The sequence below is a fragment of the Ictalurus furcatus genome, chromosome 18 (assembly GCF_023375685.1).
Source record: "Ictalurus furcatus strain D&B chromosome 18, Billie_1.0, whole genome shotgun sequence".
NCBI classification, from domain to species: Eukaryota; Metazoa; Chordata; class Actinopteri; order Siluriformes; family Ictaluridae; genus Ictalurus; species Ictalurus furcatus.
In genome coordinates, this window is record NC_071272.1 from 23,735,208 (window position 1) to 23,752,066 (window position 16,859).

The 16,859-nt window shown below is 40.3% G+C and overlaps 1 protein-coding gene across 1 annotated transcript; it reads left to right on the forward strand.

Moving 5' to 3' along the window:
• Positions 1 to 1,777: 1,777 nt before the first annotated feature.
• Positions 1,778 to 7,963, forward strand: med31 (mediator complex subunit 31). The gene is made up of 4 exons (XM_053649115.1): positions 1,778 to 1,925; positions 2,141 to 2,215; positions 7,195 to 7,291; positions 7,431 to 7,963. Exons 1-4 carry the CDS (start codon positions 1,904 to 1,906, stop codon positions 7,645 to 7,647), a joined length of 411 nt encoding a protein of 136 aa, XP_053505090.1. The 5' UTR covers positions 1,778 to 1,903; the 3' UTR covers positions 7,648 to 7,963.
• Positions 7,964 to 16,859: the final 8,896 nt, after the last annotated feature.

The window sequence follows — 16,859 nt, forward strand, 5'->3', positions numbered from 1 at the left end:
AAAGTAGGAAGCTGGAACATTTTTCACTTCTCGGCGTGATGGTCCAATAATTTGAATCAACCATTTTATTGTTGGTTATATTTGACATTGCAGAGCTCCGTGTCCTTATAGGAATCAAGTCAAAGTAATGATCTAGGTTGGCTGTAAAAAGTGTGGAGAGATTCTACATCTGTGTTATCTTTCCTGTTTATATATGCAATAATGTAGGGGTTTGTTTTGCATTTTTATATGCTTTATGTTTTTTTTTTATGTTGATTTGTTCAATTTTAATCTTTAAATTAGAAGGTTAACTTTTTATTTTTTATGACAAAATTCCTCACCTCTCTCCAAATGAAAGTATTTTGCATGTGACAGAGTAATGAAAACCAACTGGGGCAAAGAGACATTACTAACAAGTTTTGTGCCACAACCAGTCAGTGACTAATCAAAATACAAACAGTGGAGAGTGCTGCATGCAATAGACTAGCCTAAGCACTAGGGGCAGTAATAAGACTAGAGTTTACACAGATTGCTGTGAAAAAGCAATAAATCTAACACTGAGCAGCAGTTCTGCAGGTGGAAACACCGTAGGTGTGTGGTCTTTCCCAAAACTGTTGCCACAAAGTTGGAAGCACACAATTGTATAGAATGTCTTTGTATGCTGTAGCATTAAGATTTCCCTTCACTGGAACTAAGAGGCCCAAACCTGTTCCAGCATAACAATGCCCCTATGAACAACGTGAGCTCCATGAAGACATGGTTGGCTAAAGTCGGAGTGGACACGATGCCCTTGACATGACCATCCTGACCTGCACAGAGCCCTGATCTCAACCCCAAATGAACTAGTGATGTAAGGTGCAGATCATTTTACTGACTCGGATCTTTGAATCTCGTTCAGCAAAATGAACTAATCTTTTTTTTCCGAGTCATTTCGTTCATTTCAGCAGAATATAATTAAAATGTTACATGTTAAATGTACTTACGCAAACGTTGATCACATTTGGAATAAAAAATAAACTATAGGTTAATGCAACCAAGGCCAAATTATGAAAAACAGAAATGATTCATTAATAGCTTAGCTGGGTCTTCAGGCTATGCAGTCTGTTAGTCTGTTACCTCACCTCCCGATCCGAGTCGTTCTTTTGTCATGTCACATTTGTCACGTCTGTTTCCCGGAAACAGAAATGATTAGTTCACGTTTCGAGTATTCAGGTGCGAGTCATTCGTTCATCCCGTGATCGCCCCATAGGCTGAATGCAGTGGGGCTGTGACGTGATGAACGAACGACTCGAACCCGAATACTCGAAACTAACGTGAACTAATCATTTCTGCTTCCAGTACAGAACCTATGGGTATGTTGCAGCGCATGCACGGTCAAAAATGAACGAACCACTCTCTGAGACAGCTCAATGTTCCCGAGTCATATTAAAGATTCTTTCAAGCAGAACGAATCGCTCATGAACGACACATCACTACAAGGAACACATTTGGAACATGAACTAGAACACTGACTGCACCCCAGGCCTTCTCACCCCCTCACAAATCCCCACAGCCACACTCCAAAATCTAGTGGAAAGCCTTTGCAGACACGTGGAGCTTATTATAACACTAAAGGGGGACTAAATCTGGAATGGCATGTTCAAAAACACACATGGGTGTGATTGGTTAGGTGTCCTCATACTTTTGACCATTTACTGCATTGTTCAAGCAACGAGAAATCCTCCATATGACACCAACACCAAACTGTCGTAAAAAACCCGCCCGTTGTTGTCATGTACGTCAGTGAAAACAGGTTGGCGACAAATATGGCGCGAGTGTAGACAACACTAAAGGACATAACAATGCTATTTTCGTAGAAATCCTCGCTGTATTATACATTTAAAAACTCATTTAAAACGCCATTCTTCGTCTCCAATTGTGTACAATGGCGGGTGTCATGGAAACAGGTTTGTGTGTATATATATTTATATATATAAAAAAGAAACCGTTGTTTACTTTTCCCGCTAGCAGCTAGCTAACTAGCTAAGCTAACGCAGCGCTGGTTGGTGTTGGCTGCTTTGAAACAGGCTGATATCTATAACCTTTGCCTAATGTTTAAAAAAACCAAAACAAAACAAAAAAACATTACCGTTCCTTACTATATTCGTTTTTGATCATACAGAGGAACAGGCGAGGAATCGTTTCCAGTCGGAACTGGAGTTTGTTCAGTGTCTGGCCAACCCAAATTACCTGAACTGTAAGTATGGACTCAGTTACATCTTTTTATTTCAATTTCACTGCTAATGTTTTTACACGACCTAACCGTCCTGTCTCTTATAGTCCTGATTCAATCTCGCAATTGTAGCCATAATGAGTGTATTTGTAAAAAAATAAATAAATAAATAAAATTTGTTGAATCCTGTTTGCATAATGAACTCTTAAAGAAAGCTTATTCTTCCGGATTGTCATTGGATGGAATTGTTTATGTATTCACGACTTGTTTATCACGTGTGAGAGTGTGTACGTGTGTGTGTGTATATATATATATATATATATATATATATATATATATATATATATATATATATATATACTAACCACTCACTTTATTAGGAATACCTCTAGACCTACACGTTCATGTGGCAGCAGCGCAATACATAAAATCATCCAGATACAGGCCAAGAGCTTCAGACAGAATGGAGAATATGATCTCGGTGATTTCGACCTGTTGTTGTTGTTATTGTTGTTGTTGTTGTTGTTGTTGAAACACACAAGCAACCTGTTAGAAACGTGTTGATCTGTTCGTTGAAAACACTGGCCAGGCAATTTTACATTGGTTCCAGTGCACAGGTTAATGTGTCGAGCTTTTCTGCGCAAGTGTTATTAACTTTACCTCTGTCTGTTACTATGACCCTAACCCATGGGTTAAGACACCGGGTGCTAGAACACCGTGTATCCCGTGGCTCTCTGCGGAACTGTATACAAACAGTAAGTTCTGGAACAAACTGTTCATTTGTAGCCGTACGCTTTGCTCATATATATATTTTTAAAAACCCATGATGACCACTTAAGTTTGATAACTTTATTCTAACTTAAATATTTGTTCAATTGAGATATAAAAACTTGGAACAAACCCTAAAACTGGAAGCCGTCATTAATTGTGTACGAATATTTAGACACCTTAAACAGTTTTTCTATATTTTTATTGTGATTATGATCACTTGCATGCAAGTAGGCCTAATAATTATAGCCTAGGTGGTTTTTTTTACTTGTCACCTGTGATCTCAGTGATTTTGACCATTTGTTGTTGCCCGATGGACTGGTTTGAATATTTCAGAAACTGGTGGTATCCTGGAATTTCACGTAAAACCGTCTCTAGAGTTTACACAAAACGGTACGATAAACAAAAGACAATCCACTGAGTGGCAGATCTGCATGAAAGAGGACAGTATGTAACCCCTCATTACAACCGTGGTGAGGAGAAAAGCATCTCAGAGCGCACAACATGCAAGGATCAAATTAATGACCATACTCATTGTAAGCATATTATTATTTAATTATATTTCACACATAATTCCATCAACATCATCAAGGTTTCATTTCAATTCAATTTTGATTTGTATAGCGCGTTTAACAACGGACGTTGTCTCAGAGCAGCTTTACAGAAACATATAAACACAGGATAGAGATTTTAAGCGTGTGAATTTATCCCTATTGAGCGAGCCGGTGGTGATGGTGGTGAGGAAAAACGCCCTGAGATGATATGAGGGAGAAACCTTGAGAGGAACCGGACTCAGAAGGGAACCCGTCCTCATCTGGGTAACGACGGATAGTGTGAAAGTAAAAGAAAGTTCATTATGGATTTATATGAAGTCTGTTTGTTGAACTCGTCCACTGTTCACTAAAGGAGACCCGAGTGTAAAACTGCATGTGGTAATCGCAGTCCCGAGGCCATCGCAGCAACCGTAGTCCCAGCAGCTACAGCGAGAATGTCCATGTGGAATTGGAGTAGATGAGAGCTCCATCCAGAAGTAGGGCATCCGAACGGATCAGGCAGGTCCGGAGAGCAGAAAGGATCAGGATCTCTAGTAACTCCATAAAATCATGTGTGGCTGGACAGAAGGAGAGAGGGAGGTAAAGAGAGGGAGAGATTGTTAAGTAAAACTGTGCTTTGCGTAAAAGAAAGTCTATCGATGGTAGTCTTGAGTAAACAAATATGTTTTCAGCCTGGACTTAAACGCTGAGACTGTGTCTGAGTCCCGAACACTAATTGGAAGACTGTTCCATAACTGTGGGGCTCTATAAGAGAAAGATCTTCCCCCTGCTGTAGCCTTCGCTATTCGAGGTACCGTCAAATAGCCTACACCTTATGATCTAAGCAGGCGTGGCGGATCATAGAAAACCAAAAGTTCGCTTAAATACGGTGGTGCGAGACCGTTTAGTGCTTTATAAGTTAATAGTTGTATTTTATAATCGATGCGAGATTTCACTGTGAGCCAATGCAGTGTGGATAAGATCGGGGTGATGTGGTTGTATCTTCTGGTTCTAGTTAGGACTCTAGCAGCTGCAACTGGAGTTTGTTTATGCTCCTACTGGAACATCCAGACAGTAAGGCATTACAGTAATCTAGTCTAGAGGTGACGAAAGCATGAGCTAATATTTCTGCATCATGTAGTGACAATATATTTCTTATCTTAGAAATATTCCTGAGATGAAAGAAGGCTATCCTAGTAATATTATCTACATGAGCATCAAATGATGGACTGGAGTCAATAATTACTCCGAGGTCTTTTACTGCTGCACATGATGAAACAGAAAGTCCATCCAGAGTCACTGTGTGATCAGAAAGATTACTTCTAGTTACACGCAGTCCTAGTACAAGTTCTTCTGTCTTATCAGAACTAAGTAATAGGAAATTAATAAGCATCTAACATCTAATGTCCTTTACACATTCCTCAACTTTACTAAGCTGCTGTCTGTCCTCTGGCTTCGCTGAAACATACAGCTCTGTATCATCAGCATAACAGTGGAAGATAATTCCATGTTTACGAATAATTTGACCTAGAGGTAGCATATATAAAGTAAAAAGCAGTGGGCCTAAATCAGAACCTTGCAGAACACCAAACTTTACCTCGGTATGTGTGGAGAAGTCGCCATTTACATCTACGACCTGATAACGATCGGTCTAGTAAGACCTGAGCCAGGAGAGGAGCGTTCCCTTAATGCCAACAACATTTTCTAGTCTGTCAAGGAGAATAGTATGATCTATAGTATCAAAAGCTGCACTAAGGTCAAGTAACACAAGCAGCGAGACACAACCCTGATCAGAGGCCAGTAGAAGGTCGTTTACTACTTTAACTAACGCTGTCTCTTCTGTGATGAGGTCTAAATCCTGACTGATACATTTCATGAATGTTATTCCTATGTAAGTACGAGCACAGCTGCTGTGCTTGTGACGGATAGCTGCACAGTGACGCAGAGGCGGAGTCCGTTCCATTCCGTGTTTTAATTAACGGAAGAAAAAAAAAGAGAGAGATGAAGAGAAGGGTGTGGTCTTCGGAAGCAATAAAAAGAACAGGTGACTAAAGGAGGAAGGAGATGAGCAGGAGGCGGAAGTGAGCGGGACGCGGAACTGATGGTGTGTGTTTGCCAGGGACCATGCTAATGCTTTACTGTGGATTATAACCCTGTGGATATTGATTCCGGAGGATGGCGAACACTTCGGGAATATCCTGCCAAGGTGAATCAACGAGCGAGCGGGGCTTTGAGGGTTCGGAGGCACATCACGGGTTTGAGATCCTTTCTTTAATACTTTTGTGGAGAACCAGTATGCTTAAATCGTTGGATGTTACTGTCTGTAAATAACTCCGAGTGTTAAGCGGAATCTGACGGCCGGTTTCCCATGCGTTCATGTTCACGAACTCCCGTATGCCCAAATCACCGCCACTGAAGTGCCGCTTTTAAAGTGAACAACTTTTTTGTTTTGGTTAAGAATTATTTTGGGGTTAAATGTGTTTTTTTCTGCTTTTTGTGTGTGCAAATTTTCTTGTATGAATAGAGGCTTGTTTCCTTATGGGTTCATCTATTAATCCCACGTATGGGAAGTTTTGGTTTTCATTATTTCAGTTTCTATGACTGAAACGACCTGGATTTTCTTACGTTTATTGCATAAATAATAATAATCTTATTTTGTAAGAATTGAGTAGCCTACTGATGTTTTTTGTACTGAGTGATGTCCAAATTATAAGTGACGGTTAATTTGCACTGTCTGGCGCCCAAACCCCATAAGTAAGGTACCATGCTACATGCTACAACCTTTTCTAAGATCTTGGAGATGAAGGGGAGATTTGATATCGGTCTATAGCTGGACAGTTGAGAGGGGTCAAGGTCAGGTTTTTTAATCAGGGGTTTAAGAACTGCTAATTTAAGTGATTTAGGTACATAGCCAGTGCTAAGGGAAGAACTGATTATATTTAGAAGCGGCTTAATTACTCCAGGATAAATCTGTTTAAAGAATCATGTAGGTACAGGATCTCGTATACAAGTTGATGATTTCGCTGAAGAGATTAATGAAGCTAGTTCGGTCTCTCCTAAGGGGAGTAAAACATTCTAAACATTGATCTGATATTTCTATATTATCATCTACAGGGTTAGTTGTAATACTGTCTGGTTTTAATTTAATAGCCTGAATTTCACATCTAATATTTTCAACTTTACCAATGAGAAAATTCATGAAATCTTCACTGCTATGTAATGATTGAGTGCTTCTTTCTGTGGTGGTTTTATTCCTAGATAATTTTACTACCGTGTTGAATAGAAATTTAGAATTTCTATACAAAAAGGACGAGACAAATCTTTGTTCGATGAGAAACATTTCCGCATAGGATACACCCGTGTATCCTCGTTCCTAACTCCTCTGTAAGCTTCCTCACTTCCTCGTTCCTCGCCTCCTCGCCGTGCGATTAGAGAACTGATATGTCCTTCGAGATGGTTGTCGTCGATTGATTTCCGGGTCACGGGTTGGAGGGCGGAGGAGCGAGGAAACGAGGAAGCATCAATTTGAGTACTGAGGAACACCCCATGTCACAAAGGGCGAATCTCAAAAGGAGCAGCTTGTGGAAGAATTGAGGCTGTTCTGAAAGCGAACATGGCGTTCCTAATAAAGTTTGTGTGTGTGTGTATGTGTATACATATATAATTAAATATCACCCTGCCTACCTTTGCTTCTCGTTGTAGTTTTGGCTCAAAGAGGCTACTTGCGAGAAAAACCTTTTGTGAATTACCTGAAGTATTTGCTTTATTGGAAAGAACCAGAGTACGCCAAATTCCTCAAGTAAGTGTCAAGTTGTTTACGTTAGTCTCCTTATCGTATATCATTCATTCAATTTCGTTTCAGATTGTTTATTTACAGTAAAGTTTCAAGCAAACATTTCTTGGTAGTGTGTGTAAAAATAAATAAATTGACCGTACAGGTATCCTCACTGCCTGCACATGTTGGAGCTGTTGCAGTATGAGCATTTCCGGAAGGAGCTGGTGAACGCCCAGTGTGCCAAGTTCATAGACGAGCAGCAGATCCTGCACTGGCAGCACTACTCACGCAAGCGCACACGCCTTCAGCAGGCTCTCGCCGAGCAGCAGCAGCAGCAGCAGCAGCAGGCGGCTCCGCACGGCAACGCCGCCTCGAAATGAAGCCAAAGCTGTCGCGCACCGGCTTAGTGAAGCGTACGTACACCGTGCCTCACGTCACGTTATCAGGAAGTCAGTGTAAATATTGTACAATTTAACGTATTCTGTGTGAAGACACTGAAAGTTGGTCCGTAGAGTTTTGTGATTAAGAATATCCGACTGGAATACGGTAAACCCGTGATGTCACCATGACGATAAAAGTTAAAAGCTTATACGTTACATGTTTTTGTCTAATCGCAATGTCAAGGTGCTTTTATTTTCAATCGTCACAACCTCTGTTTTTCGTATTCAGTATACAAAATAAAGACTTTTGTATGACGTTTTGTCTCGAATTCGAGTCTTTTTTTCTTTTTCTTTTTTTCTTTTAGTTTATATTCATTTCTGAAATAACTTCAGAAGGGAATTCAATGAATTGCTGAAACAAAGCAAGTGTGATGCATTTATGTCGTAATAAAATGTGATTCAGCGACCCCGTGAAAGACTTGCCTCACATTCAGGGTGTATTCCCGTCTCAAACGTGCCCCTACGCTGTTACTGGGATTGGATCGGGATCCATTGCGTCCCTGACCGGGATAAAGCGCTTGCAGTGAGTGAGTGAGCGAGTGAGTGAGTGACTCGGGAACTTCTTACCTAAATCGTGACTCATTGTCAGTACATCTCAACAGATCCGTAATACATTACTTTAGTTAATGGTGAAAGGTATGACGTTACATAAATGCAATTTTCCCTAACTGCAATCCTGGGAAGCTCCTGCATGGTGAGACGTTTCCGCTACTGTCAAGTTTTGCCCTATGACTTTTTGAAGCTTTTTGAATGACGTGCTAAAAGTTTACCGTTAGCCAAAGGTTCAGTACGTAAAAAAAACCCCCAGAAATGCATCATAGATTAGGAAATCCTGCTAAAATTAGTGTAACTGCCTGGCAATTTCAATGGGATGATAAGAAATGTATAACGACAACATTATTATTAATATTAATAATAATAATAATAATAATAATAATAACTTCCTTATATAACACCTTTTATTTTGAGTCCAAAATCTGATTTTACATTAAAAAAAAAAAAAAATCTGAATTCAGCACTGAATAAAACAATCCACGATCATAAACAGTATTTAAGGATATAAGATGTGTTAAGATAAAAGAAGTCGAAAATAAAATATTAAAACAAATGAAAACGGTATTTAATAGAATCAAAGTCTGAGCACCAAAAAGGAAGTGAGTGGACCCCTTCAAACTTTAGAGCTAGTGTCGCTGACACACAGCCATTTACTTCATCTCCTACAGTGTTATTACGTTTGACATGTACGAGGAGCTTTTATTTTTATTTTAATTATTATTTTTTTTTTAAGTTCTACTTTTACTTTTACCGTATCCTACATTACCCACAATAGCCGTTCGACTGCCTGCTGATAGCGGTGCGGTGGGATTTAGCCCTCGTTTCATCACTACCGAACGAGAATGACGTCATCAACGCCATCACGCTCATCATGTCCTAGATCACCGACTAGCCAAGCCGAGACTCCGCGTCTTACCTGGAGCTTCGAGTCCAATGTTTGCTCCATCATCTCCACTGTTTCTATCTTGGATTTCTCATTAATATGACAGTGAATGTTCCTGGAGAATGGTGAATGAGAAAACAAGCTCTTGCTCTTTTGTAACAGCGGATAGGTTTGAATTGAATTGCTGAATTTTTTTTTTTTTTTTTAAATAAAAGGTCCCCCTGTGACGTCATAGCGGCGAGCTCTAACTTCTCACAGGAGCAACAAAATTACACCAAACAGAGCACAAGTATGTCAGTATGAGCAGATTTAATGTGTTTCAGGTGGAGTTTTCCTTTAGTGGCTCCAGGACTAAAAGGTTGTTTCAATATTTGGGTTAGGAAAGCACAAGGAACAACGCAACACCGGGCGAAATGTAACACGGTCGTTTTATGTTATTACACGAGGTCAAGCAGCGTGTGCTTTCAGAACGGTGGGACTCTCAAGAAATCTGTCACAAAAGTGTTTTCAGGGCATTGAAGTATTTTTTTTTCCATCACATTTTTGGTTCCTGAGCCGTGTGTGTAAACTATAGAATCTAACCTTTACTTTACTTTAACCCGTTATGTTACTTTAACCCTTGTGCGTCAATGAAAAAAAGTACAAAAATGTCCAAAAACTGTCATAAAAATATTACATATTAATATTTTTTCCACTTTCACTGACAGCGATGTTTATTTACTTATTTTTATTTATTTTTTTAACCAGCATCAGTTCTAATCATAATTACCAAACATTCATTCATTTTCAGAATCGTAACCCTTTAAACGCAGTTTTTTAAAAAAAAACATTTTACACAATGCAAAAATCTTCAAAGCTCAGGAGCCTTCTTTGCCTCGTATACATGGGCTGGGATTTGTGATTTCCAGTACAATATCATTTCTTTCTTTCAAACTGTTAACACACAAACACACACACACACACACAAACAAAATTATATCTAAATCATTTTGTTGTATATAAAATGTACATGAAATAAACACGAGGGAGACCTAGTATGAGTAATATGTAATCTTATTGAGAATTCACTGGGCTGGTGGACTGTATGAACAGATGTTCACCTAAGACACACACACACACACACACACACACACACAGAGGCCTGGTGTGTATGCAGAAAACAGAAATTAATCTGTTTCATATTCTGTTTCTTATTCTGTTTCATGAAAAACTCTTACAGGGTAATGTACATGCACGCACTACAAACAAAAAAAGAAATGTAGAACAAACATAAAATTTACTCATAATGTTGAGATGGTGTGTTTAAAAGTGTCCGTTCTCGACGAAAATCCAGTCACAGTGACACAGACAAGGTCGGGTTATTGTTAAAGAGTGAAACAAAACAAAATATATTTAGGAGCCAAGCTGCACCTGCAAGATAAGGGTTAACATACGTAATGGTGTTCTGGGACATCTAACTCTAAACATATTAGTGTCTGCGTCATCCTGAACCTAAGAAAACCGTATAAATAGAAGAGCTTCAGCTTTTGAGATCGCATTTTGGGACGTCTCAAACTGTGTGGATCTCGTGTGGTGGAACGGAACGAATAAACCTGGACCCTTGCTTCTTCTCACTCACGGCTGGTGTCTTATTGTTCTTGCTCCAATTGAATATGTGAGTATCTGTTTCTATGTTAAGTGTCTTCAGGTAATAGGCAAAATTTGAGCCAGCATTTGGCACCCCAGATGGGACTGGGCTAAGACCCGTACGTCTGTAATCTCTCCCGTGGGACTTCACTCTCTAAGGCAACAGATAGGCCGCGTAGGAAAAAGGCGCCTTTTATTTCAAAGCTCTGTCTTAGTGATCTGTTGTTACGAGTGGGAAGCCCCGGGGTGGGAAGAAAGACTAAGTTGGTCTCCAAAAGAACCTTGAGTGAGTGAGAAAAGGTAAGAGAAGTGTGAACCGATATGTGATTGTATAAGGGTTATGTATAAGGTGTATAAGGTTGTTTAATGAAATTGTGTATGTGTTGTGTGAGTGAAAGTCCTGCAATACCGCTGGTGAAAGATTCCAGGGTTGCAATAGAGGCAGGTGGAAATGAGGCCTCAAACCCCAGATACCGGCCACTCGAGGTGGCGGCTGCTTTGGTGGGGGACCCCTAATACCGCTGGTGAAAGATTCCAGGGCTGGATAAAGAGGGGTTAAATCCTGGGCCCAGGTCCGGGTCACGCAACTCAGGGAAAGGACCCGTCAAGAGAAGCGTGCCCGGTGTATGAATGTGTAACCACAATTGTGTGTGTGTAATAATATAAATATGTGTAACAGTGTGTGAATATAACATGTGTATGTGAGCTTGCGTGCGTTGGTGATAAAAAGAAGGCATGTGTGTGTGATAAGTTCTAAAAATTTAGTTTTGGAGACAAGTGTGAGTAAAGGCCTCCCTCAGTGTGTGTGTATGTGTGTGTTCTTATCTGCGCATGCAGGCCTGCTTCTGTGTGAAAGAAAAAAGGTGTGTGTGATCTTCAGATTGAGATGGGTAAAACAGAAGTTTGCGAGATATTTCTGCTTTTTCATTGAATGTTTGAATCTGGTACAGACTTTGGGGTGTGAGTCCGGTGGGACTGTTTGTATTATAATAATTACTTTGGTATCAATAACTGCTGTATGAATGTTTTAAAAATTGGGGAGCTGTCAAGAACATTGTAAATATTTTAGACATCTGCCAGATTGCCCGTTGTGTAAATCAGAACTTCTAGACCTGTAATATATAAAAACAGACTCTTCCGTCTCCGGGCATGACACCAGGAGACTGGATTGAGACCGTGTTGAGCGGATTGTATACAGTTCCATATTTAGATTGGGTACACGGCTGGTCAGAGGCATGTGCGCCAGAGCTCCAAATCATTCTTTTAATTTTAATTTGAATTCCGTGTGTTTCCCTGTTTGGAAACTGATGGAAAGTGTTTTGAATTCCATGACGACGTTCATCTAAACACAGAGCGTGCGAGAGGGGGAGAGAACGCGTGCGAGAGATTTTTTCAATTTTTTATTTTATTTTTTTTCCCCTTTTTACAATCCTTTAGTTATCAAACTTCACACTACACATTAAAGTCAAGGTGACTCGATATATAAATAAATATTTAAACATATTTCAGTAAAAGTTAAAATCAATCAGTATTCTTGATTTTTTCAGTCCGGAGAGGACTTTTATGGCAGTCTGTGTTTCGTGACACTTTGTTTTTCGCTCAGGTATATCGCCATTTTTGCCTGACCAAAGATAAAATTGATCAGCTGACACCTGAATCCGAGGTACTTAAAACCAAAGATAAAAAACTGAAAAGTAAAATCCACATAAAATGACTTCAGGTTGTTTTTTTTAAAAAAAGGAATCCAAACAAAAGACTTTCTTATTATTGCCATTGTATATAATATTCAGGGATTGTTATGAATATGAGTACAAATTATTATAACGTTTGGATCATGAATTAATTTTGCATGAATTTGTAAACATGCCGTAGTGTTCTTTTTAATTTTGCATTCTCGGACTCTAAATTTCTAAACCTCTGATTGTGGAAACGCAGTAAATCTCCTAAATCAGCTCAATTTGTCAGAATATGTCTCAATCAGAATCAGATCCAGGTTACAGACTCTGCCTAACTGTCTAGACCACAAGGACATGCAATGTCCTATCAGCTAAGTCAAAAAAATTCTCATCCTGTGTATGTAAAACAACAATATCCCTTATCTGAATCGAAAGCCCTTGATATTGATGTTATTGTTAATTCTCTGTTACAGCAAGGTGTTTTGAAGCCCTGTGTGAGCCCGTATAACACACCTGTTAAATCCTGTTCCCAAGCCTGATGTCACGTGACGAGTTACACAAGACCTCAGGCAGAAGCTGTGTTTCAATGTTGTGTTTTTCCTGTTTCTAATACATTAATAGCTTCACACCATGCGTGGTTTAGTGTGGTAGATTATGCTCTTTTGGTTTCAGTGTTCAGCCACTGGTTGCATTTACGCAAGGGGACGCCAGCTGACCTGGACACGCCTGCCAAAGGGCTACATTGGCCCTGTGTTTTCTTGTGTGGTGAGACGAGCCTCTGAGACTCTTTGCAAGATTTCCATGTCACAGACGACGCCAGTCAGAAGCTTGCTGCTGAACTGCAACCTTGAGACTGCTGTAGCATCTGGCTCACAAAGGATTCAAGGTTCCAAGTGCAACATTGCACCTATGTAAAACAAAGTCAAATGTTTGTGTTTTCTCTTATCAAAAGGACAGAGAAGGTTGTCGGACGGCCGGATGGCGTTCTCAACTGCCCGCTACAAAACAGCTCAGGGCCATCGTAGAACATTCGATACACGTTGACTCCTGGGACCCATACTCATGTGACACACACACACATCTGAGACTGTTTCTGCATTTAAACATTTAAAAAACTGTTTCATGTTCTTCTCTCAAGCCCTGGGTCTGCCAGACTACACGGAACTTTACCATCTGCCCACTAGCACTCCAGGGGTGGCACAGGAACATGCTGGACTACCCACACGTGTCTGCGTGCAGTGGCTGAGAGTGCTGCTTTTTTGGTAATAGATGCAGAATGATTGGTTCTGACACCCTTTGGTGTTGCACAGGTGAAACGGGTATTATCCAACATTGAAACACAACACATGACGGCTCAGCGCAGAAGTGGTTATGAAACTATTCTCTGTGCTACCACAAATTTGACCATTAAATTTGTCTGCTAAATTGACACCATTCCTTTACCTGAAAATCATGATTGTTTAAAAGAAACTGTTTACCAGATGTGGTAACTGAAGCACATTCATTGCCATTTAATTCAGCTCAAATTCGTGTGTGCACGATATCTGAAAGTCAAAGAATCACTATTTTTACAGACTCGCGCTATGCCTTCGATGTAAGATCTAATCTCTTTCTGTGCTAATCCAACAGCTCTCGCAATCGTCAAAACAAAGACGGCGTCTCACATCAGTCTCTATCAGGAGTGTTGTCTAATATGACCTCCAAATTTTGTATACGTGACTTACGTCCTCGAGTAAAGACACATCTCTCACGATGTTTGATATGACTACAAAACTACGCCACTCAGAGGCCTTTTGATACTTTTTGAATGTCTCTGCAGGTCAATTTTATCCATATGCCAACCGTTTTGACCGCATAGAATGTTATTGGTCATTGTATATTGTTTCTATGCGTGAGGGAAAATGCTAAAACTATTGTCAGGATTTTGCCGAAAGAGTACTGCCTGATCTGACATGCCGTTCTTACTGAAATTCGAATGACCCCCTCTAAAACCACAGGCCTTTCACCCTTTGAGGTGTTAGTTATTCGGTCGACCTTTCCCCACGGCTTGGAAAATGTCTACTAACCTTTCTCAGTCCATAGGTGGTGTCGATATTCATCTAGATGACTATGTATGTAAATTGCTTGATGTGTTGTATATGTGCTAAATTAAAATGACCTTTGCCCCACAGTAAATCATACTTTTTAATTCCAGGTGAACAGGTGTTCTGACCTCAGAAGGACCGATATGAGACATGCAAGTTGGTTAAAAGCTGTTAACAAATGAGCTCTGTCCATTCTATTTTTCCTCCACCTATTTTCTATGACAGGTTGCCCATTCAAGAATGTACCTGTACCTTGACAAGGTCTGAGCGTCGGTGAACGTGTCTACAAAGGAAGGAAGTCCTGTCCTGCTGGCTGACCCAACTCCACGCCTCCAGAGAGACTGACCAGAGCTGGGGACGGAGAGAGGAGACAGAAGTTCCTTGTCCCGTGACCCCCGACTTGGGTACCTAGGGGTGTTCCAGCCCAGGAGTGAAGGGTGAGGCGTTACCGCCTCAACGGGGGTGGTGGTCACCTTGAGCAGCGAGAGAATGGCTGAAGCAACTGACTACGAGGACATGAGATGTGAGGCAGGGGACACGTGAAGGTCCTGTACGAAGCTGTCAACGGGGGGTCTGCCCTCAAGAGACATTACCGCAGAACTCTCAATTCAATGGCAGGCCAGGATGAGAAGACGATGTGATGAGCCATGCCCTGGGTGTAAGTGCTAGCCTAACCTCTCCCCAAGGGTGGACCAAGGGTACATAAAGTGCCTGGGCTGAAGACAACCAGCATACAGAGACTGTCAATTTGGGTTGTTATAAAATGTTTGTGATGACATGTGATGTGCAACGAAGTGTGATGCAATCAGGCACGAGAAAAGTATAATGGTGCTGTCGAGCACATGGTGCTGGCAGGGTGGGAATTTTTCCTCCTTAGAGGTTTTTTTGCCCACCCCTGAGTGCGAGGTTTGGTTTTTGGGGAGAAGCAACACACTGCACAGTCCCGACAAATACAAAACTGAGGGCTGATAGGCCCAGTTGAGAAAGATAGGGACGTGTAGATCCAATCAAGTAGTTACTCGTAGCAGCCACTTATACTAATGACAGTAGTAGTTATAATCACTATTTAGGGGGTACACAGTTAATCAACGTGTAATCAAAGGAATCAGGGTTCAAAACAATATATACGTGTAGTTTGTGAGGCTTTATAGCCTCAGAGGGGGAAATGTTGTATATAAAATATACATGAAATAAACACGAGGGAGACCTAGTATGAGTAATATGTAATCTTATTGAGAATTCACTGGGCTGGTAGACTGTATGAACAGATGTTCACCTAAGACACACACACACACACACACACACACACACACACACACACAGAGGCCTGGTGTGTATGCAGAAAACAGAAATTAATCTGTTTCATATTCTGTTTCATGAAAAACTCTTACAGGGTAATGTACATGCAAGCACTACAAACAAAAAAAGAAATATAGAACAAACATAAAATTTACTCATAATGTTGAGATGGTGTGATGTCACAGTGACACAGACAAGGTCAGGTTATTGTTAAAGCATGAACAAGATAAGGGTTAACATACGTAAAGGTGTTCTGGGACAGCTAACTCTAAACATACTGGTGTCTGGGTCACCCTGACCCTAAGAAAACCGTATAAATAGAAGAGCTTCAGCTCTGGTTTTTGAGATCGCATTTTGTGACGTCTCAAACTGTATGGATCTCGTGTGGTGGAACGGAACGAATAAACCTGGACCCTTCTTCTTCTCACTCACGGCTGGTGTCTTATTGTTCTTGCTCCAATTGAATATGTGAGTATCTGTTTCTATGTTAAGTGTCTTCAGGTAATAGGCAAAATTTGAGCCAGCAATTTATTCTACATCATTTATTCAGTTGGTCTGCGGAGCCCTATATTTTGTGGCGGTTAAGGCTCTGGGTTACTGATCAGACGGTCGGGGGTTCAAGCCCCAGCGCTGCCAAGCTGCCTCTGTTGGGCTCTTGACCCTCTCTGCTGCGCAGAGGTCGTGGCTGACCCTCTGCTCTGATCCCAGAACCCCCTAACAAGCTGGAATATACGAAGAAAAGAATTTCACTATGTTGTAATGTATTTGTGACAAATTTATATATATATATATATATATATATATATATATATATATATATATATATATATATATATATATATATATGTGTGTGTGTGTGTGTATGTATGTATGTATGTTTATATATGTTTATATATGTATATAATATAAGTTTGATAACTTATATTCAAAACTGGGAACCGTGCATAATTGTATACAAATATACAGTTTTTCTATATTTTATTATCATTATGATCATTTGCATGTAAGTAGGCCTAATAATTATAGCCT

Excerpts from the sequence above, each read along its gene's own strand:
- med31 (XM_053649115.1), top strand. The coding sequence starts at position 1,904 with ATGGCGGGTGTCATGGAAACAG. Across the intron at positions 1,926-2,140 it reads GGCGGGTGTCATGGAAACAG|AGGAACAGGCGAGGAATCGT; the intron begins GTTTGTGTGTAT and ends TTGATCATACAG. Across the intron at positions 7,292-7,430 it reads GAGTACGCCAAATTCCTCAA|GTATCCTCACTGCCTGCACA; the intron begins GTAAGTGTCAAG and ends TTGACCGTACAG.